The 27,140-nt window shown below is 43.6% G+C and overlaps 2 protein-coding genes across 8 annotated transcripts in view; one reads left to right on the top strand and one right to left on the bottom strand.

The window, feature by feature from the left end:
* The window catches only part of stk10 (serine/threonine kinase 10), a 40,747-nt gene extending 21,870 nt beyond the window's left edge, over nucleotides 1-18,877 (top strand). The window contains exons 6-20 of the mRNA XM_076750316.1: nucleotides 1,150-1,344; nucleotides 2,024-2,105; nucleotides 7,202-7,345; nucleotides 9,907-10,251; nucleotides 10,359-10,718; nucleotides 13,403-13,527; nucleotides 14,478-14,601; nucleotides 14,944-15,123; nucleotides 15,250-15,342; nucleotides 15,430-15,559; nucleotides 15,673-15,797; nucleotides 15,943-16,131; nucleotides 16,210-16,335; nucleotides 16,459-16,572; nucleotides 17,052-18,877. Coding sequence (XP_076606431.1) covers nucleotides 1,150-1,344; nucleotides 2,024-2,105; nucleotides 7,202-7,345; nucleotides 9,907-10,251; nucleotides 10,359-10,718; nucleotides 13,403-13,527; nucleotides 14,478-14,601; nucleotides 14,944-15,123; nucleotides 15,250-15,342; nucleotides 15,430-15,559; nucleotides 15,673-15,797; nucleotides 15,943-16,131; nucleotides 16,210-16,335; nucleotides 16,459-16,572; nucleotides 17,052-17,192 — 2,473 coding nt within the window. The 3' untranslated portion in view covers nucleotides 17,193-18,877. The remainder of the gene's footprint in view (nucleotides 1-1,149; nucleotides 1,345-2,023; nucleotides 2,106-7,201; nucleotides 7,346-9,906; nucleotides 10,252-10,358; nucleotides 10,719-13,402; nucleotides 13,528-14,477; nucleotides 14,602-14,943; nucleotides 15,124-15,249; nucleotides 15,343-15,429; nucleotides 15,560-15,672; nucleotides 15,798-15,942; nucleotides 16,132-16,209; nucleotides 16,336-16,458; nucleotides 16,573-17,051) is intronic.
* sh3pxd2b (SH3 and PX domains 2B) overlaps nucleotides 1-27,140 on the bottom strand; it is a 67,303-nt gene that overhangs the window by 11,331 nt on the left and 28,832 nt on the right. For 3 of the 7 annotated variants that reach the window (XM_076750317.1, XM_076750324.1, XM_076750321.1), the window contains 8 exons: nucleotides 26,529-26,660; nucleotides 26,189-26,290; nucleotides 24,830-24,913; nucleotides 23,931-24,048; nucleotides 23,472-23,677; nucleotides 23,133-23,179; nucleotides 22,892-23,017; nucleotides 21,455-22,766 (listed from right to left, as the gene is read on the bottom strand). In XM_076750317.1, coding sequence (XP_076606432.1) covers nucleotides 21,455-22,766; nucleotides 22,892-23,017; nucleotides 23,133-23,179; nucleotides 23,472-23,677; nucleotides 23,931-24,048; nucleotides 24,830-24,913; nucleotides 26,189-26,290; nucleotides 26,529-26,660 — 2,127 coding nt within the window. Of the gene's footprint in view, nucleotides 1-19,476; nucleotides 22,767-22,891; nucleotides 23,018-23,132; nucleotides 23,180-23,471; nucleotides 23,678-23,930; nucleotides 24,049-24,829; nucleotides 24,914-26,188; nucleotides 26,291-26,528; nucleotides 26,661-27,140 lie in introns of those variants that run through there. The other 4 variants (XM_076750319.1, XM_076750318.1, XM_076750320.1 and 1 more) reach the window with 3 other exon arrangements.

Below are 27,140 nucleotides of genomic sequence, written 5' to 3' on the forward strand. Positions count from 1 at the left end.
ATGCATGAACATTGCCTGCAATGTATCAACACAACCTGAGCTACTAGAAGGATATTTAACTTGGTTCAAACCACACAGCAAAATCTCTGACTGGAGACATCCGGCATCCCTACGTGAGCTGTATAAGCAGGAGATTATTGCTTGTCGAGAACAAATTTCCTGCTGCCCACAACTCTTCCATAATACTCGATAGAGCATGATGTTGTGTACACACACACTCAACCCAATACCTCAACTCTGCTTTAATCCTCCACTGTTGTCACAATAGTGCAGCTCTCTATTCTATACCTGAACAAATTGGAAAGCTCCCCTTTGAAATCCATGAACCTTGTTCCATATTGTTATCCTCTGCCTGAGTGTGCTTGCAGCCAGTTAACCATTGACAAGAACAGGTTATGACCCATCAGGAATACCCTCCCCGCTCGAGAAACATGACCGTGCCCTCATTTTGCACAATTAGTCCTGAAAGAATACTGCAGGCAGATTTGTCGTACACCTTTTCCCTCTGAGTGCACTGATAAGCAACTGGCAACAGCGAGCAAACATTTGTTTCTTTGCACTTGAGTAAATCTGAGTGCTCCGGCTTATGAGAGCGATTTTGCAGATTGTTAGCAAACACGCTGACCGGAGAAGTGCGCCCGATGTTGACACAGGCAAAGCAGTGAGTAAGAGAGAGGAGAAACGCCCCCCCCCCCCCACAGTAATCATCAGTTAGTCACTTCCTGCCGCCGCTCAGAGGTCGCTGTTGTAAACACTGCAGGTGTAGCTTTATGATCGCGGAATCATGTTCGGACTGACGTCTCTGTGACGAGCTGTGTTGGTTTGGCAAAATTAAATCTTTACAAGCTGAGTTGCTTGATGATTAGTAGCACCAATCATGAACTTAGACTTAAAACACGTCGGTATTATCCAGCACCATATCACTGTCAGGTCACATACTACAAATTCCATAGATTCTATCATTTACACAAGAAAGTTAATCATAGACTAAATGGCATCAGCAGAGGGAAAGCTCTCCACTCTGAGGATATTTTAAGGATAAACGCTATTAATGTGCAGTATGCCTCGACTTGATGCTGCTTAAGTTTGATGGAGGATTCAGTGTCCCTCGCTACGTAATGGTTTCCTGTAAATCTTTCGTCTTCCCAGGATGGCCCCGGAGGTGGTGATGTGTGAGACCATGAAGGACGCTCCATATGACTACAAGGCTGACATCTGGTCCCTGGGAATCACTCTGATCGAGCTCGCCCAGATCGAACCCCCGCACCACGAGCTCAACCCCATGAGGGTGCTGCTGAAGATCGCCAAGTCGGAGCCTCCCACCCTGGAGCAGCCACACAAATGGTGAGGATGCATCCAAAAAGCCTGCTGTTGCTGTAAATGTATCGCATGATTTGTGCAAATTGGGAAGAGGGAGAGCAGGAATGTCTGACCCAGAAGATTGGTGTTCTGAGCCTCTTACACAATCCATGATTTATTAGTTTCGGCATAGAATATGATGGGTGGACTCAGCAGAGGCTCATATCTCCCTGTCTCGATTCCACAGGCTCATTTAATTCCACTGTGTTAACCACATTTTTCACAAGTTTTTGTCCTGTAATCGACTGTAGACACTTAATGTATCACATTGTCCTCCCTTTCTCCGCCCGCAGTCCCTTTTGCCCTTTCCAGAATTACAGCAACAACTCAGCGGAGGCAGCACCTCAGCGAGCGCCAAACTATGTCTTTAACTTTTTTCCAGCCGAATGTTCCACAGCAGCAAATTTAATACAGCAAAAGCAAAGTTATCAGGTGCTGAAAGGAGATTCGGGATGGGGAGCTGACTCACCATCCCCGTTGAAAGCTTTGTTTTACGAAGCACAGCTGTGCACAAAGATGATCCACATGTACCGACAGCGCATTTCTGGAAATGTTGCGTTCAAATGTCTCATGTTGTGACTCTCCCTTCGTCACTTCCCTCCCTCTCACCCTTCCTCCATTCACCTTGTTGTTAATTAATGCTGTTTTCTTGTGTTCACCCAAGGTCACAGGAGTTTAAAGATTTCCTGAAGAAAGCTTTGGACAAAAACCCAGAGACTCGCCCGACGGCAACACAACTCTTGGAGGTAGGTCCTGATGTGCAATGTGCAATTATAACCTAGCAAACGTGAAACAATGCTGCGCTTTGATATATGACGGAACATTGTCCTCGCTCTGTCCTTATCTTGCACCAACACACATTATCTTCTATTTTAAGGCCTCAATGGAGTGATCCAAGCCAGGGAAGTGAGTGGTGCCCTGTAGAGGGCACTGACATGTGGGTGGGAGAGGCAGAGAAGGTGTACAAGAGTGGGCAAGAAAAACAGAAATTCAGGCAGGAAAACACAACTCCAATGTTTACATCTAAGTGCACTTTGGCACAGCTAGGATATTGCTGTGGAGAGGCTGATGACAGCAAAACGTTAATATCTGAGGACGAGCTTTAACAAACACCTCTCAGCATCCAGAAACCCGAGCCAGAAAAATGAGAGAAAAAGTGAACAGGGTGTGGATTAAAGCACGAGCGCAGCGTCTATTAAAATTCAGAGCCACGGTTTCCTGTCTGTATCCCACAGCTGAGGGAATGCCAACTATTTACATTCCCACCCTCAACCAATGGTATGGCTGGATTACCCTGAGCTCGCCACCTCTGGCCAATTAGAGAGAAGCAGAGATGAAACTCCTAGACCCAGGCCCGCTGGGAATTCTGCATGTGCTCTCCAGTGGGGGGAAAAAGAGACGGGCGCGGTCCGGTTTTTGGTGCCGTGTTAGAGGTTTTAGATGTTTATCATGCCTGCTGCTCCTAACGGCTGTCACATAGTATTTATTGTACATAGTTGTGCAATGATGGCTGCTGTGGAATGGATGTTGAATGTCAGTTTATATGAAGTGTATCAGACTTTTAGGTCAGACTGTGTGATGTGGTTATTCATTGGAGTATAAGGATGTGGAAAACAGATGTAGTAAGAGTACAGGAGGATAATACTGAATCATAGATAAGTGTCTGGAATGACGGTGCTAAACTGTATGAGGTGTGTGTGACTGTATCAGCAGAGGAAATGAAAGCACGGTGCTGCAGAAAGTCTTTTCTTTTAGTTTTGAACACGTCTGAGCCTCTCGCCTTGGGTCTGTCCCACATGTGTGCTTCCAAAGAATGTATACAAAACAACATGACACAGTATCAGTCACTGTGGCTGTGTGGCTGGCAGGGGACCATCTGGATGACTTGTGCTCATTATACTCGACATAGCCTGTCCTCCCACATAGTTTCTCATGGTCAGGATTGTTGAGTGTTTTTTTCGGAGTAGCCTTCATTCCTGTCTAATATTTTTTGCTTTTCTGTTTCTGATCATGGTGTGTCTGTATGTTGGGTAGTTTTTTCATGTACTCCATGCGGCTATTTTATCTCTGAGCCAGGGCTTTGTAGTGGTTTTGCAATATTGACACATGTTGGCACACACACACACACACACACAGACACACACACACTCGTATTTATACTTTTATACTTGTGGGAACTATGGGAACTATGCATTCCATAGCCCTGAACCATAACGCTATCATAGCTGTATGCTGTAAGCCCAACCCTTAATGTGACCTTGCTCTAAACTCTTGCTCGTCTAATTCAAACATTAAAGGGTCAGTTCACCCAAATTTTTCAGACTGTGAAGCACAGATGGGGCGAGGCAAAAGACATCAAGGTGAAAGGGACAGGTGCATAATGTTTTAAAAACAACAGGAAGGTAGTTATCACAGTTTGTTCTTGCGATTTGCAGCTCATCAACATGGTCAACAGCTGCAGCAGCACGACTTAATGGTGCCTGATTGCAGCAAATTAAATTTGTACTCCCTCTCAAAGTCATAATTCGGTCAAATCTGAACACACAGACGTCATAGACATAATTGTAGTGACTTAACTTTCTGAGGATGTCATTATCTTCCATGTCTGTTGCAGAGAGCCTCCAAAGATCAGGTCAGAGGACAGAGAACAAAGAGGCTTATAACTCCATATGATGCCTGAGGATCACAGCTTTTTTGAATGAAATTTTGTCTGCGGTACTTAAAGCGTTGAAGAATGACATTTTAACAAGTCAATAACAACATCTCTTTTTAGAAATAGCTCTCTGCTTCTCTGGATAAACCACAGAGCAAGCTGTCAACAGTTTTCATACGAGCTATTTTTCACTAGAAAGTAGTTCCTGTTACGTCTGTGGATTATATGTTTTTTCAAGGACAACGCATTTAAAAAAATCTAACTTTTCAATGCCGTGAGCACCACAAGTGAAGCACAAATCTCAGACTGATATTACAAAATTTCAGCAAATAAAAGTCAAGTCACTTTTATTTATGCGCACCAAAATTGCTACATGCCTAACCCCAAACTTAACCTAAACCTAATTATAACCTTAACCCTAAAAACAAGTCTTAACCTCCGAAACGCTCTGAAGAAACGAGGACCAGAAGGCCCTCATGTTCCCTAAAATGTCCTCGCTCACTGTCTAAAACTCGAAGTTATCCAGCACAAGTCAGACAGAAGTACGAACACACACACTCCACTGTCATTGCTACACAGGTGCAGCCCCCCCTGCTCCGGTCCCCTAATGGGCCAGATTGTTCACATTTAACCTTTTCATGCCCAGCCATGCATGTAAGACCCAGAATCAGCAGCCTCTCTGGCTCTAAGGCAACGTGAAACCTAGAAGAGGACATCAGCTCCACTGATGCACAGCTCCAAAACAGATTTACCAGGGCAGCAGTACTACACTGTTTGCCTTTTTTCCTTTGATATGCCTCAAGGAACCTGAGTTTGAAGCTGAAATCTCAGATGTTCACTACTGTAGGCAGACTTCTAATGGTGCCTGAGGGGGAAAAAGCTGCTACACAGGTAGTATTTCAGTTTGATGTAGTAATTAAGTGTAGAGCAGTAGTGGACAAAATATCTTAATTAATCTGGGGAACCTATTAGTATTGCAGGAATTCCTTTTGAGTAAAGCGTAGTACTATAGAGATAGCTGAAGAGTAGATGAGGTACACACAGGAACTGGATTATTTATTGACTTTTGCCCTTGAATGCATATACCCCCTGCAACACTGTTCAGCCGGCACACCCTCCTCCAAGCATCAAGAATTTTTTAAGTATTATTGCATCATTCAGTGCAGCTGCAGACTTGAAGTCCCAGCGTTTGTTCATCTCACTCCGTACCACCACACGTTCCTTGGGTTTTAACAAGCTGACGGCTGATCTCTCAGCCTGTTGGCGTGTGCTCAGGGTGTGGTGGTGTGGTTGTTGCAGTATGAATCATATCAATTGAGCTGCGCGTGTTGAATCAACCAGAGTGTCTCTTCAGCGCGTCTCTCCTGTACAGCAGTTGCTGAGTTTATGTTGAAATACTCAATCATGAAGGTATCCTGCATCCAATTCTAGGATGTTTTTGCCGTGGACTCGTGTTCTAATTTTCTGCAGGACGTCCCTTTATTAGCTTGAACTTGAAACACACTTAATAGCAATACATTACTAGTTTCAAAGCCACCAGACTCCTTCACCAAAAACAGTCATTTTACCTCGCGGGACACGGAAGTTGCTAAGCTACCGCTGCCTCCATTGGTTAGTTTGTTTGTGTTATTGTGTGACTGCGGTGAATCTGAATCAATCCCTTAAAGCACCAAAGTCACACAATAACACAAACAAACTAACTGATTGAGGCAGTGGTAGACCAGCAACTCCTGTGTTCTGTGAGGCAAAATTACTGTTTTTGTTAAAGGAGTCCGGTGGCTTTTGAAGGGAGCGTTGATGGATAAAGTGGCTTCCGTCTGACGGCAAGGCAACGCGGTGTAAATGTTCTAAATATAGCGTAGACTTTATATATTGATTTCTAAGGTGGCTTAAACACTTTTAGCTAACCCTTCTCTACATCAGTACATTGCTTAGCTTCCATGCTGGTGCTCCTGTCTGCTTCTCCAAACTGGGGCCTGAAATATCCCTTTTAAAAACTTCCCCAAAATCTGTCCGACAGGTGAATGGGAGAATAATTAGATCATTTGCATCCAACAGTGTTCACTCTCTGATTCAGACATTTGTAAAAAAAAAAAAAAAAAAAAAAATACAAAAATTGATGTGTGTATATAGCATTTTAAAAATCGAATGCTCTTCATCCTCCACTGTCTCCACTGTGGTCTAATAAGTGGTTCGATGGCACTCAGCAGTTACACTACCTGACTCATTAGACAATAGCTGACTGTTGTTAGTCATTGGAGAAGTTAAAAGCTGAAGCCTAATGCAGTCTATGAGGACAAGCTCCTGCACACAAACAACTGTGATCACCCACGACAAATGCGCGCACACACACACCTTGACTTATACACACTTCATGCTCCAGCACAACTTTATAGCCTTTTCCCTTTGTCAGCTGTTCCAATTAAATTACACAGCAGTGCAAAGCATCTGAATAATTGATGATCAGCGTTGTAGTCCAGCTGCACTCAACTTTTAATTTAGCTTTTCAGTCTCCTCACACTCAACCTATCACTGCCTTATCTGCACCCTGGCAAAGCACACATTCGGTCTGGCAGTCGTAGAAGTAAACACGGCTCGCTATTTTAAGAACATTAGGTTAGATTGAACACCGTTACATCAGTGTGCCGTTAAGGAGAGAGTTTGTATTGTTTGGAGCTGTTCAGGACCTGGCAGCTGGCAGATAGAGTTTCCCCCGCAGTGAAAGTCCAGCTTCTCATGTGCGTCGCCGCTATAGCCTGCCTTCATCTCACTGTTGTCTCTTACCTAAAGGCTTATTTGTTGTGTTTTGCTCAAGACCTCTACAGCTAATGTGGTGACTTATTAAAAGGACAGACATCACACGTATCAGATGTTGCTCTTGCCTCGTCATTCTAAGTCCAGTACTTGCAACATCCCTCAAGCGATACTCTGATGGTCTAACAGCGCTCAGATCCAAGGATAATGTGTTTTCTTCCAGCAAATGTTGTTTTACGGTTGTAGGAGTGTTTATCCTGTGGTCACATCAAGCCTTTTAGTCTCACTCGCTCTGGATGTTATGGGTGATGGTTACATGCTCATTCACGCTCAGAATATGATGCATGAAATGAAATAAGTGGGAGAAAAACAAGAAGTTGATCTGTGTATGTTTTTTTACTGATAGCCAATTAACCACCTCTCCTCTGTCCACAGCACCCTTTCGTGAGATCGGTGACGTCGAACCGTCCGCTGCTGGAGCTGGTGGCCGAGGCCAAGGCTGAGGTCATGGAGGAAATGGAGGAAATAGAGGACAATAGAGAGGAAGGAGAGGAGGACGACGCCATGGAGCTGACTGTGGTACCGACCCTTGATCTTTTCTCTCCTTTCATTTTCTTGTGTCATTGTTTGCTTCCGGGGGGAGAGTGGGCAGCTCGCATGCACGTGATCTGGGCTTACAAGGTCAATTATGGAACATTCAGTGAAATGAAATGGAAACTCATGCACATAGTCGCACAAAGGCATGCTCGCCTGCACATGCAGCCCTATCCCGAAACGCACATGCATTCTGTCCACTTCCCCTGCTTCTGAAGTCTCTCTGCTTGTTGACCGCTTTGAACAGCATTTCTTCTGTAAACACGACCTTCCTGCCAAAGCACTGAAGGTCCGTTCTGCAGAGGCCATTCATAAATCCGCCGAGGGTATAAGATTAGAAAGTAACAGAGCGCGAGCGCAGTTCAGCGTCTGCCCTCAGCACAAACAAAGGAACAGAAACCGGAATCCTGGCATTCACCCACACCCACATGTGGTTAAATATAGGTGCTGCATTCAGCCTCCATCCTGAGTAGAAGCACTGCTACCTCACAACCCCCGATGGAGTAAATTATTTAAGGTCGCACATTGTTCTGTTTTCTATACTCTGACCCTTAACGAAAGACAGACGATTTGCTGTACACCAGTGATAGAAGACCCCAGAAATACTCTCTCTGACAGGAAGCTCTGAGCTGAAAAATGTCTCTCAATGAAGATGAAAGTTTGCCCCCTTTAATGTCCACAGTTGGCACGAAAGGAAGACTTACAACTCATCATTTCCATGAATTTGCTTAACTGCTTCTGCGCTACTTTAGTCTGGATTTCCAGCTTGCAAGATAGACATTTACTTATAGGGAAATTTTATACATACAGGACAGCACTTCACTGTAAATGGCTGCAATTGGCCGACTAAGTCCAAGCATCATCTTTCTCATCCCTGTGCTGAGTTGACCACGATATCGTCACATCTCTTCAAGCAAGGACATTGTTGTCTGCACACAGCAATATTTTGACACATGCAGTTATGAGGCTCTGAAAGCCAGCCAAGCAGGTGCCTGCCCATTTATCTCTTCCTATATATCATACACAGCCAGACAGAGATGTTTGCTGAGACATTAGAATGGCTGAACCTGACCATAAAGATGTCTGATAGCTTTGTTTACCTCCAGTGGAAGACAGCGGAGAAGTGTTTCAGGAAGCAGAATCGCTCAGTTTGACAGATAGCTGTGCACATTATTCTGACATAACATGCTCAGTAGTGTTTAGGATTACGGACCATAGAATTCCCATGTCTAATGCATGTCTGGAACCTTCTTTATTTAGATTTAAAGCTGTGAATTTAGATAATTGCTGCCGAGGTTTTAGGGTATATTACGCTCAGTTAGTTATTGTTATTAATTTTAGAGCTGCTTTTAGGATGTGGCCTTTGTATGATTCCTTTTGGTGATCTTATTCAGGATTTGCGTTTTTGTACGCTGTATTTTGTGCGAGTTGTGTTACGTTAGTCTGTCAGCTCATGTAAAAGATTGTTAATCTCGGTCAGACTTTCCTTCTGCAGCGTGTCTGCAGGTTAACACTTGGTAACTTGGTAAATAAGTCCAGGCCTTATCGTCCCTGCTTGTTTCCATATAGATATCTTTCAAACTTTGGCTGCTGTAAAAGAGGTATTAAATTTCATTCTATGTGGTAATAAAAAAAATCTTCCTTTTAACTTGGTGAACATTACGTAAAGAGATTTTTAAAAATGCGTTGTTGCATGCAAACCTGCAATCCAAGACTGCTTTGTTTTGCCAAGTGCTCATCAAGAATCACACATAAATCTTGGTAATAATGCCATTAAGAACTCTTTGTCCCTGTTCATCAGCCATGATTTCCACATGCTTTTCACCTCTGTAATTATTAGCGTGCTAATTACAATTTACATAACCACCTCAGCCACTGTGAGAGGCAGCAGTGCAGGAGTCTGGGCAGGAATGACCGCATTCCTACCAGAGCTAAGGCTGAACTTCACTGACGGTGGCACGCCTGAAGGACTTTAGCCACTGGCATTTGGGCTAAACCAAAGGTTGAAAACAGTAAATGTTGCATAAAGCAGTAATGTCAACGTCCTGTCATAGGTGGAGCAGACGGTCGCACTCAGCCACGGACTTTGATCCACATTTAGCTTTTCTGCTAAAGTCTGTTTTTTCTCCAACTGACGAACATGAACGTCTTGTCCTGCACCTCAGCCTGTCGAATAAACGACCAAACACACATTCAGTGGGGGAAAAGTGCACTGCTAGCATCAGTTCACAGGCTTAGACAGCTGATTAGCTGCTCAGCTGTAGCACATTAAACAGCATGTAAACGCATCTGCAGATGTCTCTCTGGTCTAGTTGGATGCCGGTGTGGTCCTTTCCCTTCAGCACCACTAAAACACTGTCTGCCCATGATGTGTAGGCCACAGTGAAAGTTTGTTTGTTTTTGTCTCTTGTTATTTTTGACGAAGAAAAGATGAAAATGTGATTTTAATCAGACTTTAACATTGAGGAGACCACCAATGGCAATCAGATGTTTTGCTATTTTGTTCTTAACAATACTTCCCCTCTCCCCCCTCCTCATTCCCTCAGTCTTCAGGCAAGGAGCCATGCCAGACCAGTCAGACCAGTTTGGAGGCAGACCAGCCTCCGGACACCCCGAGTCCCAGCACGCCCTCCCCAACTACACCAACACCGTTACCCAGGAAGGAGGCCGAGCCAGACACACCAACAGAGGAGCAGCAGGGCTCCGTCACGGTGGTCCCTGTTCCCCTACCACGGCAGAATCTCCCTCCAAAAGGTCCAGAGGAGCTGGGCGCAGAAGTCAGTCACCCTAAGGAGTCTAAGAAATCGGAGAGTGAGGCCTCGACCAAGACGTCCAGCTCAGATTCAGGCATTGAGGATGGCAAGAGTACCCCAACATCGGAGGAGGAAAAGGTGCTCTTCGAAAATTTAAATCCTGAAATATTACTGCATCGACTGATGGACGTTCAAGTGGTGCATTCAAAGATTGTTTTAATTATGGTACTAAAATTCATTTTAAGGTTGCTGTTGAGACCCCAGAGACAGAACAGCCGCCGTCTCTCCCCCAGCCCGTGGCATCTGAGGAACATGTTGACATCATCATAGACCCGTCTCACCCGCAGACAACTCCAACCTCAAGTCCCACCGTCACTCCCGCTCCCTCCTCTGCTCCTACCCCAGTGCCCGCATCCCGTTCTGGACCCAACGGCAGCCTAACCAAAGGTACCCCAGAGCGGACGTCGACGGGAGGAAGCGCTGAGACCGTCTCGCCTTATATCAATGGAGGGATTTTCAACAAACGGTACTCTTACTCAGGCAGCATGGCGTCGGAGAGCATGGACCTGTCCATCCCCAGGGAGAACATGTCCATGTCTGCAAGGGTGAGTCAAGTCAACAGGAAGCAAAACTCTTCCAAGTGTCTAGTGAGCAGCTTGATCTGTCCTGTTTGAACATGTTATTATTTAAGGCACCATCATTGAAATGGCTTTACGTAATGGTTTGTTGATGCAGGGAAGAGCAGTGAACCCAGAGATACAGAGCTATCGTTTCTGCTGAACCGCTTACATGAGTAAAGCTTAGGTCTCCATCGTACGGAGGCCGGAGGAAAACCCCTCCTTGGAAAAACTGCTTCTCGGCACCCACAGAGGAACTGAAACTGCATTGTGTTGTGTTTTGGGGTGTGGGTGTTAAACATCTGAAACAGTGGATAGCCTGTCTTCCATTAGGCTTGCACTGCACATTGCTTTTTGGGTGGATACAGAGAGGGATACTAGTGAATGCTCTTAAACCCTAACCTTTTCTTATTCATTGGTTATGATTTGTGGTGAATGTGGATATTTGGTGAATCTAATTGGTGGAAAAACACTTCTAGTGTTCTAAAAGATCTCTATGAAAGGTGAAAACCAAACTGCCAGATGTGGGTCGCATTTAAAAACTCATGGCGATGCATTTTTGATATAATCCAATGGGTTTTTAAAGGTTTATTTGCCTAAAATTAAAGCAGAATTCCCGTAACCCACAGACGTCTTGACAGATTTTGTGTTTTGCCTGACGATCCCAGCGAGGGAGGAAGTTAGGAAGCTGAGAGGAGAGAAGAGAGAGACCATTTTATCATCAGACACCGAGTCTTTCTGAAGCGAAATATGCAACATTTTCCATTCATTAGGCGCAACAGTGCCCTTTGTGTGGGCACGGCTCAGCATTCACCAGCGTGAATGGACGTTTCTATGCAGCTCATTGTCACTCTGCTGCTTCTGGAGGCTTATGGACTGACCATGATTGAAATCCTATTGACTGCGCGTGGAGTAGTGTCTGTTTGTGGTCCGTTAAGTTTTTCCAGAACAGATTATTCAGCAGGCGCCTCGGCCAGCAGCCTGCAGGGACAGTGAATGGGCTGTCTTTGTTTTTTGGACAGGAGGACGCTCTCGTTCATGTGAGCGTGTGCTTCTGAACGGTTGACTGTGCACTGTGTGCCTCTGTGTGTTACAGGAGAGCTCTGTGTGTGTGTGTGTGTGATTTTTGTGAATGACGAGCGATAGGAAGTCAGCGCTGTCACGTCGAGCCTCGAACGCAAACAAGGCAGCCGAGCCACAGGATGACCTCTGATTATAGTGCCAGCGTGCGCTTAATAACACACTCAAACACACAAGCGCATAGATGTATTGTCAGTGTGTCAGAGGTGTCGAAAGGGAATCAACAGTACAGAACAGCGTAAAAGTAGCATCCAGCAGCCTCACATGTTGTCTGTTTGCTCAGCTGTGGAGGCTTCATGAGGAAGCTTTGTCAAAGAGTGGACGACAGCTTGCACAACCCAAATTAATGCCTGCTCTTTGGTTCAGTTTCCTCTTTTCCTCTCCTTATGTATAAACTATTTATAAACTAGGAAATGACGACATCCAGGGTTTGAGCCAGTGTTTGCAGAGTAAACTCTACCATATCAGTCTTGTAAATATTGGCCACGGAGGCTGATTTAGATGTAATGTAACCATTGAAGAGCATGTGCTTTGTCAGCCATAACAATTTTCTGTACAATTATAAGGTGGGGTGACCCTCTGAGTCACGTTAAAGATGTAATGTGTCATATAGTGTGACGTCTCTAGACATTTTTAATTTGCCATGTACTGTCTGTCTCATACCTCCTAAATTAGACTGAGTTTGTTCGACTTTGATCTGGGATCTGGGTTTTTGCTAGACCCATGATCAAAAATAGACCGACCGTGTTTGGTTAAAACCTTGAATCTCCCAAAAAGCGACTGCTCCTGCAACTAGGAAAGCTGTTTAACTGGTTGCGAGTTTCTCATCCAGCACACGTATAAATCCTAATGTGAAAAACAACTAAATTTACTGTGGAATAAAACAGGCTTCCACCCAGTGTTGTTGTAAAGAGTTAAAAAAAAAAAAAAGCCAAGTCACATTGTGCTGTACTGTTGATGGATAGAGTGAACTTCCTGCATGGCGCTCCCCAGCACACTGACAGATGGAGCATCTTGCGTCTTGTTACAGTAAAACCAGATTGACAGGAATGTTAATGCCTTTGTCAACACACAGTCACACTCAGCTGCCTCTCCTCCTGAAGACAAGGAACTCCAATTTAATACACATCACAGTCCGTTTACAGGTCTTGGGGAGTCCTATACATGTGACAAACGATATGAAAAAAGTTTTATAAAGTCTGGCGAATTGCCTCAAGTGATGTCATTCGAGGCAGCATCAGTTGGAGCTGAAGACTCTGAAAGAAGTGAGCTTGATAGACCTCTGCAGCCCGCTCCTCATCCTCATCTCTGCTTGAGGCTAACGTTAGCCACTATTAGCATAACACATGAATCTCTGAGTTGTTGGTGGTGGAGTTGCATTGTGGGTAACATAGGTGGCAGGTTTTGACGGGGAAGTAAGATATGTGAAACGGTTCTGTTGGTTGGGGGGAGGACTCTTAAAAAATGTTGTGTTTCATTTCTTAGTTCTGCTCTTTCCTCCCAAAATGTCTCTAAACTGTCTTGTTTTTGTCTTATGCTTAAACTCTGATTTTTTTTTTTTTTTTTTTTTTTGGTGACCTTCGTCCTCTCAGGACTTCTCGAGCAAGACTCTGAAGCGAACCAGGAGGTTTGTTATTGACGGCGTAGAGGTGAGCGTGACCACCTCCAAGATCATCAGGGACGATGAGAAGAAGGATGAGGAGATGAGATTCCTGAGGTACGTGGATGACTCGGCCCGTCGACAGATCACACACGCTTCTGTCTCCACTCACCATTTGGACAAGCAGAGTGAGACATATGTGCTGCCCGTGTCCCCATCGCTCATTCACAGAGAATGAAAATCCGTCTTCGTTATCTGTGAACGAGGGCCATGAACTGCTCATTCCTCAGTTCAGAGTGACGTCTGTGCAGCGATAAGGGGCCTTTTGGATGTTGCTGTTACCGCTAGTACTATTTCAGGAATCTTGCTCTTTTGGGTTTTAGCCCCCCGAGATTTGAGTTTCACAAATATCCAAACGGTTATGGAAAAAGACTCATTTAGGGAGTTGTTTCTTTATATATAGTTTATGGTTTGAGAGAAAAATGGAGTTACTTTTAGATGTAGGTGTAGATTAGGTTTGCTGTATTTGATGCAGGGAGTCTAGATGTCTCATCAAAGGATCCATACACTTTTACAATCATGGTCTGATGACATAAATTACCTGATGCTTTTTAAATCAACAGTTTGCACAGTTACACCAGTTAAACACACTGATTTGAAGTGCTACAAGTCCCTGGTGCATGACTCTTGCCATCTAGTGGTGAGAATATGACATTGCATGTGTGACCACCTTGTGACTTGGGTCTACTTTTGACAAATTATTTCAGTTTGCAAAGACTCAAAGTCCAGCTGACATTAAAAAACATGTTTATTTCTGCTACAGCTTGTCATTTTGCTTTGTAAATTTCTTCTCCATGAGAACAAAATCAGTACCTGTAAGGGTAAAAATGTATTTCAGCTTAATTTTTGAACACAAGAGCCACAGACTTCAAAAGTAAAGTCTGAGAGGAAAAAGGAACATTTCTGATATCCCCCCCCCCCCATATACTTTTTTTTTTTTAAACAGTATGTTGAAGTCATAAACTGAAGTTGTATACGTGTTAAAAAATAATTACGTGTGTGTTTAGACGTCAGGAGCTGCGTGAGCTGCGTTTGCTGCAGAAGGAGGAGCACCGCGCTCTGTCTGTCCTGAACACCAAACTGGAGACACAGAAAGAACAGATGCAGCGACGTTTTGACCAGGAGATGAATGTGAGTCTCACACACACACACACACACACGCATGCTGAGCTGCCACTTGCAACTTATGCAGCAACTCCTACAGCTGAGAAGATGATGAGTTTTGCTGAGACAGAAAGTTGTTGCTTTCAGTCTGCTGTGATTTAGGAGTCTCTGTTTGTGATGCTGTTGAATTAGTCTTATTAGATTTTATTGTTTTACTCTTGGCAGGAGCAGGACAGAGCTGTAATGTATTTTTTGAGTCTTAATCATGTGTAATATGTTCGCGGCACAGTGCGCTACAAAACGCTGTCGGCCTGTTGTTTAGTTTTACGAAGCTCACAGCGTGCTTGTTTCCTCCTGGGTGCGTCGCAGGCCAAGAAGAAGCACTATGACGTGGAGCTGGAGAACCTGGAGAAGCACCAGAAGCAGACTATTGAGAAGATGGAGGCAGATCACAACGTTAAACTCAAGGACGAGACCAAACGCATCAAAGCGGAGCAGGAGCGCGACCACCACCGGTTCCAGGATCAGCTCAAACACAAGAAAAAGGAGGTACGTCTGACATGTTCAGTTAAATCATAACCAGGCTGTGGGGAAAGGATGTCTTTCAGTTTTCGCGTACTTTGTGTCTTGGTAAAGTCATTCTCGCTGAAATTCACCTTCTTTTAATATGTTCAGGTAAAACAAGCTGTCGATAAGCTGCCCAGGAGTCAGCGTAAAGAATCGTTGAAGCAGAGGATGAGTTCTTTCCAGGAAATGAAGATCAGAGAGGTGAGCTGTTTGGTCATCTGGGCTCATGGTGCTTTCATGTGACTGGACTGGTTTTCAAACCAGCTGTTTCTCTTGTCTGTGCTGTAGGAGAACAAATTCTTGGCAGGGCAGAAGAGCTACCTTGACACCACTCTTCTAAGGATCATCTCCAACAACAAGAGAGAGATTGCAGAGATGGAGAGGGAATGCCTTAACAAGAAACACCAACTAATCAGAGGTGCAGACCCCTGAGTCTTACTGTTCTCAGCCCGTCCCTGCTGCGCTGATGCTACATTTGTGGAACATTCAGTAACGCTTGGACATGTCTTCTGCCCTCTTTGCTGTGATTAGAGCGTGAAGCTACGATATGGGACATGGAGGAGAAGAACCTTTACGAGAGACACCACTTATTGAAGCAGCAGCTGAAAGACAAGTCCTTCCTCCAGAGGCACCAGCTCCTCAAGAAACACGAGAAGGTAAATCAGTGCATTGCAGCTCAAGATGTTCGCACTGAGGTTGTCAAATTGATCTCAGTTACATTTGCCCAGAATTGACTTGTCTGTATATATATTCCACATTGGCCTGCACACACGAATGTTTCTATTTCCTGTGTCACTTCAGGAGCAGGAACAGATGCAGTGCTACAATCTGCGAATGATCGAGATTCTGAAAGCTCGGCAGCAGCAGGAGAAGAACCGGCTGCCTAAGATCCAGCGCGGCGAGGCCAAGACCCGCATGGCCATGTTCAAGAAGAGCCTCCGCATCAACTCAACGGGCAGCTCGTCCGAGGACAGAGAGAAGATCAAACAGGTAGCGGGAGTTCATCTCACGCCGTCTTTAAGCAGGAAGTTAATGAAGCAGCGCCTCACTCTCGTCGTCTCTTCTCAGTTTTCCCAGCAGGAGGATAAGCGGCAGAAGGGCGAGAGGCTGCATCAGCAGCAGAAACACGAGAGCCAGATGAGAGAGATGGTCGGCCAGTGCGAGAGCAACATCAGAGAGCTGCAGCAGCTGCAGGTGAATGAGGGGCATCGCTTTTCGATCCCGCGTGCTTGTGTCACGGCGCCATCGAAGCCTAAAGCACTAAATGTGGCCGGATAAATGGCCTGCAGTTGTTAACAAGAGTGTGTTGTGCTCCAGAATGAAAAATGCCACCTGCTGATCGAGAACGAGACTCAGAAGCTCAAACATCTGGACGAACAACACAACCACCTGCTGAAGACCTGGAGGGATCAGCTGAAACCCAGGAAGAAGGTACGTCTCCTGTCACAACATGTTAGAAAATATAAGTGTACATCATACGTGTACTGAGATCGTTCATGTGCTTATGACAGACTTCAAGTGACCAGATAGTCTTAAGCTTCTTTCTACATGTAAGAATATGGAATCAGGAAGTGACTGTTTGTACACAAATGTGCACAAAGGAGCAATTTAAAAACAGAGCTGAGTCGGCTAGTTAAAGGAGTAGTTCAACAATTTGGGAAATATGCGTACTAGTTGGATGAGAAGATCGATAGCATCTCTTACATCTGCATTAAGTGTGGAACTAGAGCCAGGAGGTGATTAGCTTAGCCTAGCATAAAGAGTGGAAGCAGGGGGAAACAGCTAGCCTGGCTCTTCTCAGAGTTCAAGCACATGAAGCTCAGTAAGTCACATTTTTGTGTAATCTGTAGACCAGTAATCAGTAAACTCAGTCACAAAATCTAACATGCGGTTTGGTTTCCACCTCTTAGGCCCTTGAGGAGGAGCTCAACATGAAGAAAAGGGAGCAGGAGGCCTTCTTCAGGATGAGCGAGATTTCTGATTGCCCAAACCCAAGTTCTCCCAACAAACTCTCCAAGTTTGTGCCTTACCAAGATACTTCCGCCTCATAAAACCATCCGCTGTGATGGTCCACCCTCTCCTGGCCAACTCATGACCGCAGACACACACACACACACACACACACACACCCACAGGCGTTACAAGTGCCTGCTGCCTCCGTTTTAATTGGCTTCGCCTGTAATGGCAGCGTACTTATCCCTCCATTAGGTTCCTTAATAGTTTTAGTGAATATTTATGTTTTAGCTCATGTTCTAAGGTTTTTCTTTGAAAAAAGTGTCGTAGTATTTGATTTAAAACTCATCGCCTGCTTCATATGAATCGATTAGAGTATCGGCTCCCATACAGTGTTTTAATTTCTTTAACTTCCGTTTCTTATCGGCCACAAGCTGAAGAAGCCAAAGTAATTTTTAGTCGTAATGAGTCAATACTGAAGAAAAACACACTTTTTTGTTGAGTAATAGCAGTAGTTTGTGGTGTCTTCGCACCCAGCGCAGTCGTTTCTTTTTGCATGAGGAGGCTGAATCTTTGTTCCTATGAAAGCTGGTGAGCCAGTAACTGAGCACTTTTTGCTGACCCCAAATTATGAGTGCCGTCTTCCAAACAGCATGACCAAAAAAAAAAAAAGACACCCAAAACGTCATCATTTGCAAGCTTCTCTCTATTTTGTCCCCATCTCCGTGTGCCTTGGCTAATCGACCTGTTTTGTCAGATGCATGTCTTACAGCAGCTCAAGTCTGCCTTTATTTATTTTTACTGAAAGAGAACAACCTTACCGAGATTCATCACTGTAAAAGCTAATTTAAGTATCGTCTTTCTCTTTTTTTAATCAACACACCCATGGTATGAAGGATGTGCTTATTATTTTGTATCGTGTTTGAAATGGGGGATGAGGCTGAATCGAGATCAGATTTACTAGTTTCTTTTTTAATGATTCTGTAGGAGTGAGATTTTAACAGACAAGGGAAGACTAATCGTTATCACAAAGTGGAGCTGTTGTGTTTTTCTGTTGTGTTTTTTTTTTTTTTTTTTACTGTAAAATCAGTCACACTGGATGGGAACTGACAAAGCCAAAGCAAAAATACTGTTGTTGTTTGAAGGATGTTCGATAGGGGATATATATAATTTGAATTTAAAAAATGTATAATTGTTATACCGTGTGCAGTAAATGTACTGCCTGCTAACCAAAGTGCAATATTACATGTATGTCTTCAGCTTAAAGAGGTTTATTTTTTCTGAAACTTTGCTTTCTTTTGCACTGAGAGGGGGAATAATATGAAGAGTTAAACTCCAAAAATGGAGTTTGGAAAGATACCGCCTTGTTTAAAAGTGATTCCATCTCCATCGTTTTTAGTACTTGGAAAGCAATAATTTAGTCCGCTGGACGTTCAATGTTTAACTGAAACCTACAGTTTGCAGCTGAGGAACTTGTTGCCTTGATGAGAGAACGTGTTGTTTTTTTAAAAGCTGTTTGGCCTGCAGGTTTACACTGAAGCAGGTCAACAATCAGGTACGGCTAAATCTCTCTCTCCCTCTCACCCAAAAACTCTCTCAAAAGTATTTAAATTTCTTGTACAAATTCTCTCTCCTGTCATGTTTCATGGCTCCGTCTATGCCTTCCTCTCTGCCTCAGTTTACATGACATTGTTTGTATGGAGGTGTTGTGAGTGTGAATGAAACTGTATCAGAAGGAACCACTGTTGTAAATAACTCTTAATAAAGGCAGATTTTCTAATTACAGGATTGTGGCATAGGCTCTTTCTAACAGCAGTGACATGATCAGAGCACACATTACGAAGACTAACATGATGGCAGAGTCTTCGATTTAAAAAAATATGTTTTATAAAATACATATAATGCTCCAGTTTTCTCAGTCTGAGTGAAGAAGAGGCAAGAGGAGGATCACCGGTACGTTAGAGTAAGTTTCAAGTACTCGCACAGACCTTTTGTCGTGAGCGAGCTCTACACTGCCGTAGCCAATCATGTGTTCGTTCTCTCACTGTAGAAGCTACCAGCTCCCTCAACACCTGCAAGAACTGGACCGGCACACGGTATGAGAGGTGGGTCACCACACACCTGCTTTTGTTTGGTTTTTGGCCACTTGGAATCAACGCAACGTTGTCTACACTGGCTGTGCTGGGAGAGGATCCGCTTGTGTAAGACAAAGCATTTCAGTGCAACAAGTGGTCAAAGAAATCTACCGTTTTAGCATAAAAGTTTTGATTAATAACAAGAGAGAATATTGTCTTTACCTGATTTCTCTGGGATTTTTTTTAAAACTATTAATTCATACCATCAGCTATATAAATAGATTGAGACACAATGTGACAGCTGAACTGAAAAATCAGAAACTTTTATTGACTTAAGTAAAAGGAGACTCAATGTAATGAAAAATACATAGCAAAAAAAGTAAATAAGATTACAATACTGAAATGACGACACCATCAACCCATTTGTCTCACACTGTACTGTACCTTCTTGCATTCATCCGTCTAACATACCTGAACGATGATTTCAGGTACAGCGTGTTGAAAACTTGCCCTTTTGTTTCTAGTTGCTGTCATTTCTTTCTAAAACGTCGGTGGAAGATTGAATAACATTATAGCGACTAGAAGCAGAACAGAATCCGTGTTACAGCTTTAAGCCTTGTCTGATTGTATTAACAACCATGAACATACAATTCTATTTTCCAATTTTGCTTATTTAGTAAACTAACACTTGTATAGAAGACAATCATTTCTGGACCACTTGGGAAATTAGCAGCCAGTTCTTTCACATACTTAGTTTTCATTTGTCTCTTGACAGAAACAACACAACCTTCTGTATTTCCGCTCATTGGCAAATCCCATAAATCACCCAACCAAACTCCTCCTTGGCTCTTTTCTCCTTCTAATCCCTTCATCAGTACAGAGTAAAAGAACAGATGGGCCATCAAAGAAAAGTGACAACAGCTAAGATATGCCTCTCATTTCTGTACAATAAAAAATAATTTGCTATACTGACCATGCTTGAGACCAGTCAAGCATTAATGTAAAACATTATTTTTATACAATGGTCATACTTTGCTGTTATTTGAGCACCAAACTTCGGTTAAGAACAGACTGTACACTTACAATACTGTAAATCATTGCACAAATCACTGTAGATCTCCAATTTCTTATTCCTTAGGCATCTGGTACAGATATGCAGACATGCTCTGCAAGTCAGGCGTCACGACTCTTTGACAGAGAGCTTCCTTTCACCTCGGCCGTTTGGATGTTCTAGCCTCATCTTTTACACTGGCGGATATTTGTTACAGTGAGTATAAAACGAAACATAGCTACTAAAATGACTACTAAAACTAAGAAATAAAATGCACTGTGGCATTCCTCCCCTTCCTTCAGCGTGTGCAAACCTTAAACTTACCTCATCTGAAATGACGGACAAAGTGCACATCTGTTACAAGTCACTGCAACATTAATTACGCAGTCAACGAAGAAAGCATTACAATAGCGCGGAAAACTAATATGCATGTTTCTAGTATAACAAACAGCACTTCTACTTGGCAAAGACATCTCTTTTAGTAATTGCTAATAGCACTTGTAAGCTCTGATATAGTCACTGAACCCCCCCAGTGAGTTCCTGTGCAGTCTTTGTCTAAGAGGTTTTTAGTCTACTGCTGGGGAAAGACTGGCTGGATTTGAACATCTAGTGTATTCTCCTGCAATGCACATTTCAGATTGAGTTTTTTCAGAGAGAAGGACTATGTCTACAGTTGCATACAGTATATTAAGCACTGAAGCACTTTGCATATAATATAGAGGCACCGTATCATAGAAGGCATGGGTGGAGATACATTTGCTGCTGTTCTAGCATCTAACCTTTTTACCTAAGAGTTCATGTAATATTTAGATAAAAACTAAAAGAAGTAAACATCACAAGACCCCACACACGGTCATGTGTTATTGCTGGTTCAGTTTAGGTAGAATATTTTTATCAAAATGAAACATAACAAAAAATGTGTCAATTTAAAAAAAAAAAAGGTACCTATAAATAAAAAAAATGCTAATAAGCTACAAACTAGTGATATTTTGTTCATTTAAATCCTTAGTTTATTTATTCATATGGCGATGGTTTTCGAGAGCATGTTCGCACTAAGGTTTCTTGCTCAGGTAATTCGAGGGGATCCAGCCCTCGACTTCTTCTCGTACATTTTTACAGAACCACCAGCCGCTGCCGGTTTTTTCCAGCACCTCGAACACTGTACCCACCTTGAAGCTGGATGTGTTTTCATCCCCTTCAAAGTCTGCCACAGCGAGGTACAGCTCATCCTTACCGGGATCCTTGAGTAAAGGTGGAAGCTTGTCCTTGGGCGGGCCGGGCTTCTCGCTCTTCACCATGGGCTTGGGAGGAATCGGGACTTTGTTCACTTTGGGCTCTTCTTTCTCTTTGTTTGGAGGTGGCATAGCAAACCCTTTGGGTTTCGGGGGTGGGGGTCTGCTGAGTTGCGGTGGTGCGCCCTTGGGCATATCCTGTGCAGGAGGAGGTTTGAGTTCAGTTGGGCTGGATGGGTTCTCCTTCTTTGGAGGAGGAGGTCTCCTTGGAGCCATGGAGGGGGGTCTCTGGGGGGGTTCCTTGTGTGGAGGCACTGCTGGTTTTGCAGGGGGTGATGAGCTCTCCTGGCTATGGCTGCCATTGATGTGTTTTGGGGGGAGTTTTGGCTCCTCAAAGTGCTTTCCATTATTGAGAGTAGGGATGTGGATGGGGGAAGAGCTCGGAGGTTGACTGGGTTGAGAACTATTCACTGCTGCAGAGGCATCAGATGCAGAGCCGGCGTCTGCAGGTTTTGATGGCCTCAGTTTGCTTCTCAGGTTGGTGATGTCTAGTTTGTTTTCTGCCGGAGGATCTGGCTTGGCAGCTGGAACAGGTTTAGGTCGGATCACTGGCTTTGCCTTCATAAACACTGCTGGGCCAGCGGCCTCTGCTTTCTCCTCCTGTGCATCTGATTTGGGTTTTGGTGGATGTTTGGGTACTGGTTTCAGATTAAACTTCTTCACCTCTTTGGCAGAGACCTTGTGACCACATTCAAGACCCATCTCATTCCGAAGGAGAAGAGGTTTGCTCTTGTCTTCTTTCTTGGTATCTTGTGGTTTGTCCGGTTTGAAGGGGGCTGCCTTGGGTGGAACCAATGGCATGATGACCCCAGGAGCTGGGGGTTTTGGGGGCAAAGGTTTGGAATGATCAGGTCTTGGTTTCTCTGCTACCTCTAATTCAAAGCTCTTATTAATGGACTCCCTTCGTGGTGGCAGAGCTGGTTTCTCTTCAACTGGAGGGGCAGCTGGGGCTGGAGGTAAAGGCCCAGATGCCCCTTTGCCGGCGCTGGACTTCCAATCTCTCAACTTAGGCCGGGACTCAGAGGCTGGCTCATCTGGTAAAGGCTTGGACCAGCTTTCATCTGTGCCTGAAACATTTGAAGAACCACCATCTTCCAGCCTCAGCTTCTCCATCTCATTGGGAAGAGGGGCAAGGAAATTAGGTCGCACGGCATTACTGGTCTTCTTGTACTTGTCAATAAAGGTGGCGGGGGCCCAGCCCTCTTTGTCATCTATCTGGATGTACCACCAACCACTTGCATTCTTCTCAATCACCTGGTAGGTTAAAAAAACACTTTAAAATTAATACTGGAAATAAACGAAAAGACAAATTTTTATTCAAAGCAAATGTTTCACTGTATTCTTTATTTTAACACAGCTGAGGAAAGTAATCGACCCACCTCAACTTTGACTCCAGCTTGGAAGCTAATACCATCAGGGATGGTGGTCTGGAAGTCTGCTATGGTGTAGAACTCCTCCTCAACCTGAGGAGGAACTGGGGGCTTGGGTAGGTTTGTACCACGTGGCTGAGGAATGTGAGAAAGACACATGGAGGTTAAGTTCATGAAAAATGGAGTCTTACAGTTACAATACAGCAGAATCACATCTTTGTCAAATGGAGATTTGAACAGGATCTCTTACAATGGTAAGATCTCTGCGTGGAGGAGGTCTGTGTCTCGATCCCACTTCTGTCGAGGAAAGAAAACATTAAGTAATCGAACAGTTTGTTGTTGGTGTTGAGTGCTGACTGTGGGTGGACAATAAGACTGTAGCCTATAGCAAATCAATACCTTGTCAAATGATCGAAGGTTACTTAACATACAAGAACACTGTATTTTTGTATAGTTTTAGTGTCTTCACATATCCCTCCATTATTTATGTTCAAGTTACTTTATAGATAGAAAGTTTTGGAAGATAATAAGTGTTGCAGCAGCAAAACAGATAAACAACAGTTCACTGGATTTGAAATTCACTGCCTACTTTTGTCTGAAAAAAATGAGAGTCGGTTTTCTTTATGGCCGTTGTCTCGGTTCTCTCTGGCGGCATTGTTTTGCTGGTTGTGTTTAGAACCCCCGTCTAGGTCGTTGGTACTGGCATGAGCAGCAGCCCCTGCTGACTGCTTCTGGCTCTGGATGTCAGACTTCTTCAGGTAGGAGGCTGGGGCCCAGCCCTCACGGCCCTGGTACCTGAGTGGAGGACAGATGTACAATCATTGTAATAATCCTTTATTGATCCCCCACAAGGAAAGATTGGGTGTTAAGGCAGCAGGAGTTCAGAAGTAAGTACAGATAAATAGAATTAATTAGCTAAAATAAATGTAAATGTTTATAAAATAAAATTAAGAATAGATTAAGATTACTGGTTTCTTTCACAAATACAGATTTTTCTTTATATTTGTGATATTTGCTTTTCCAAAGTTAACGTCATCAATGTTATTACCTGATCTTCCACCAGCCCTCCAAGTTCTTCTGAATCACCTCCACAACCATGCCTCTCTCCAGGTCAATCTCATCCTCGTCCCTGGCCGAGTACGGGTAAATCACTGTATACTTCTCTTCTGGAGTCAGAAAAATGCAGCATTGTTAAACATAAGGACACAATGCCTGAAGATGACTGTGTATAGGCTCACAAATAGGGGAGCACATTAAATGCTGATGTAGGGTAATAGCATGGGAGACAAAGTGCACAGTGGCCCACTTGGATTACAATGGCTTGCAGACTCTCGCTTGTAATCTGTAACATGACGGTGTGTAGTGTTGTGTTTATGAAACTGTTTTAGCTTCCTGTGGTTGGTGTGCGCTAAAAATGTCTGCAACCTTTTAATGAAAGGGTTCAAAATCATTTCTCTATCACGACACCTTTCATTAGTGGTTTAGGATGAGATACTGTCATTGGTTTTACATCAGCTGAGTGATAAAATGAGGCAAGGCTTGAGCAGCATCTTATGGAGTGAGAAGATGTAAGATACACACATGTACAACACATAAAACACACATTCATCCTCCACAAATACTGACCACAAACAGGACAAACTTGTTACTCTACTAGAAAAATAGTAGCTACTCCTGCTGTTATTCTATATTACAGTTACTCTGTGTAATACTACAGATCTACCAAGTGTTTAATGCTGGTTAATTGAAATGGTACAGTACATAATATTTATTTCTATCAGACAAAATGCACAATCCACTCTGCATGCAAGGATTTAATTGACATGCTTGGATCTGTCATGCAGCAAACGATGCATGCATACACATGGACAGACATGCATACAGTTGTGTATGCATGTGTGCACACACACATTTAGAATAGGGGGAGAAGAAAGGCGTGCGCTCCACCTTGCCCAAAGCCTGTGCTGAATAGATCCCCTAAAGTTCTGCGACGACCCATGTGCCTTGGCAGTGACCAGAATCTCCGAGGCACTGACATCCCAGCACAGTACGTGGGGCAAAATAGGAAGTGAACATTACATAAGCCATCTGGAGGATGTTTTCATCCTAAATGAAAGCACTGTCAGCATTGGTGGGCCTGGTGGGAGTCAAAGTTTCTCACTGACGAATAATCCCTCCAGGTTTGTGTACATTTCAATCATTTTAGTGTTACAGGTTCCATCCATGCTAGATGAACTATTTCTTTTCAAACCCCAAAACCCTCAAACCCCATCTGCTCTCCTTAGCAGTATGCTGCTGTACCATGCTACTGCCACAGAAGGCAGCTCAATTTATAACTTGTTCTGTTAATACTAGGTTATGGACCATATATTTCATGGTTAATTAGGGTCCGTAGGATGAACGTGGTCTTTCGGCTATTTAATTAAATCTTTGTCATTACTGGAGAACTTGCTAAACTAATGCTGACTAGCATATGGACAGCTTGACCTTACTTTCTTGTGTGTGATGTGCTCAGTTGCTAATTTATTTGCTTCTATTTTTGTATCATAGTTCTACATGTCTGCGCATGTGAATGTCAGATGTGGATGAGTCTAATTCCAGGGCTGTAAGGAGTGACCTGCCCGACGAAGACAGGGCAGCCAGCTCAATGTCCACTTTAAAACCACATACTTCTTCGGCTTGCCAAGACCTGAAATATGGTCTGTAATTTACATACTGGCTGGGTACTCTTCTTTGCTTAGCAGGGCCGCTACTATGTGCTGTGAAGTATCATTACAGTATCGTCTAAATCTGGCTTTTTTTATGGAATTTCACTCATATTTATGTCACAGATAGCATTTCTTTACCTATTTGTTCTTATTTTTGTTCAAGTTTCACCTTTTAATGTTTTCTTTCCATGTATTATTTGTGTTCATGAGTGCTCTGTAATTCAGGTATTTCAACATATTTGTGTTGCTGTTCTTAGGGGGAACACACACCAGGGGAATATAATGCACACCTTCACCTTCAGCATAAATTTAGTCACATTTGCTGCTTGGATCTGCACATCACGGAGCTATGACTACTTATTTTCTATTTATATAGAGAGTCTGGTGTGTGTTGCCCTTTAGAAGGCAACAGAAAGACAACTGCACAAAACATTTTTGTCCAAATTGCATACAAGTACAGTTTAACTTGATCCCAGTACCCCAGCCACCTACAGCTGAGTTCGAGAGTAAATACTAAATGGCCTCTTTACATTATTAAATCTTCCTTGAGAGGACACTGAATCTCAACAATAGCACCCAGATGGAAAGCTTTATGTACCTTCTTCCCCTGGAAAAGTGAAGTCATCAGGGTCATCCTGTGCCTCAAGGCAGGTGGCAGGGACCCAGCCCTGAGCATCTTCTGAACTGACAAACCACCACCCTAAAGGAGCAGAACAGAAAACCATCGATAAACAAGATATCTCGACTGAGTTTGTGGTTGTTCACTGTTGAAATACATGACGGATTTGTGCTCTTTAAATTTCATATTTCATGTAATGTCGCTCAAATTTTGGCTGAAGAAAATGGCAATTAAAGCACGTTTCCATCCATTACTGTTATACATATATTCAGTCTGCAAAAATAACTGAGGAGTATACTGGATGCTGTGCAGAACGTACCGGACTCATTTTTCTCAATGACCTCCACCACCTGACCCACGTGCAGGCTGATCTCAGAGCTCTCCTGCTTCTCATAGTCCGTTACTGCCACGTACTGGTCGAGGAGGAGAGGGTCTGCTGAGGCGGAATCTCCTGTTGAGGTCAGAACGGAGGCTCGGTTAGCTCCGTGCTCACTCCTGCTCTCTGTTGTTAGACAGGCTCAGGACGAAATCTCAATAATGTAAATAAGCCTCCACTCATCACCCGCTGCTCTTCACTGAGGATGTGTGGTAATATTTGTTAATGTGATATTCAAGGAATGCTCCTGAACTTGGAATCATTAGGAGATAAGAGATATTGACCTTTAAAGTCCTTGCATCTCACTGACTTGAGGGAACGTGACCTTTTAAAATGTCAGATTTTATAGGCACTTTAAGGAACTTGGCCGAAAATCCAATTTAACCACGGTCTTTACAAAACAGCCCAAATGCATCAGGAGAGCTATAATAAGCGAACAGTTCGTTTTTGATGAAATGCCAATTACAAGTCCAAGGTCACAATTTGTGTAAAAGCTTTTAAGTAAAAAGTGAGAGGAGGCTTATTTGGAGTATGGAGATTCACCCAGACACGAAG

Source organism: Chaetodon auriga, chromosome 15 (assembly GCF_051107435.1).
Source record: "Chaetodon auriga isolate fChaAug3 chromosome 15, fChaAug3.hap1, whole genome shotgun sequence".
Classification (NCBI taxonomy): Eukaryota; Metazoa; Chordata; class Actinopteri; order Chaetodontiformes; family Chaetodontidae; genus Chaetodon; species Chaetodon auriga.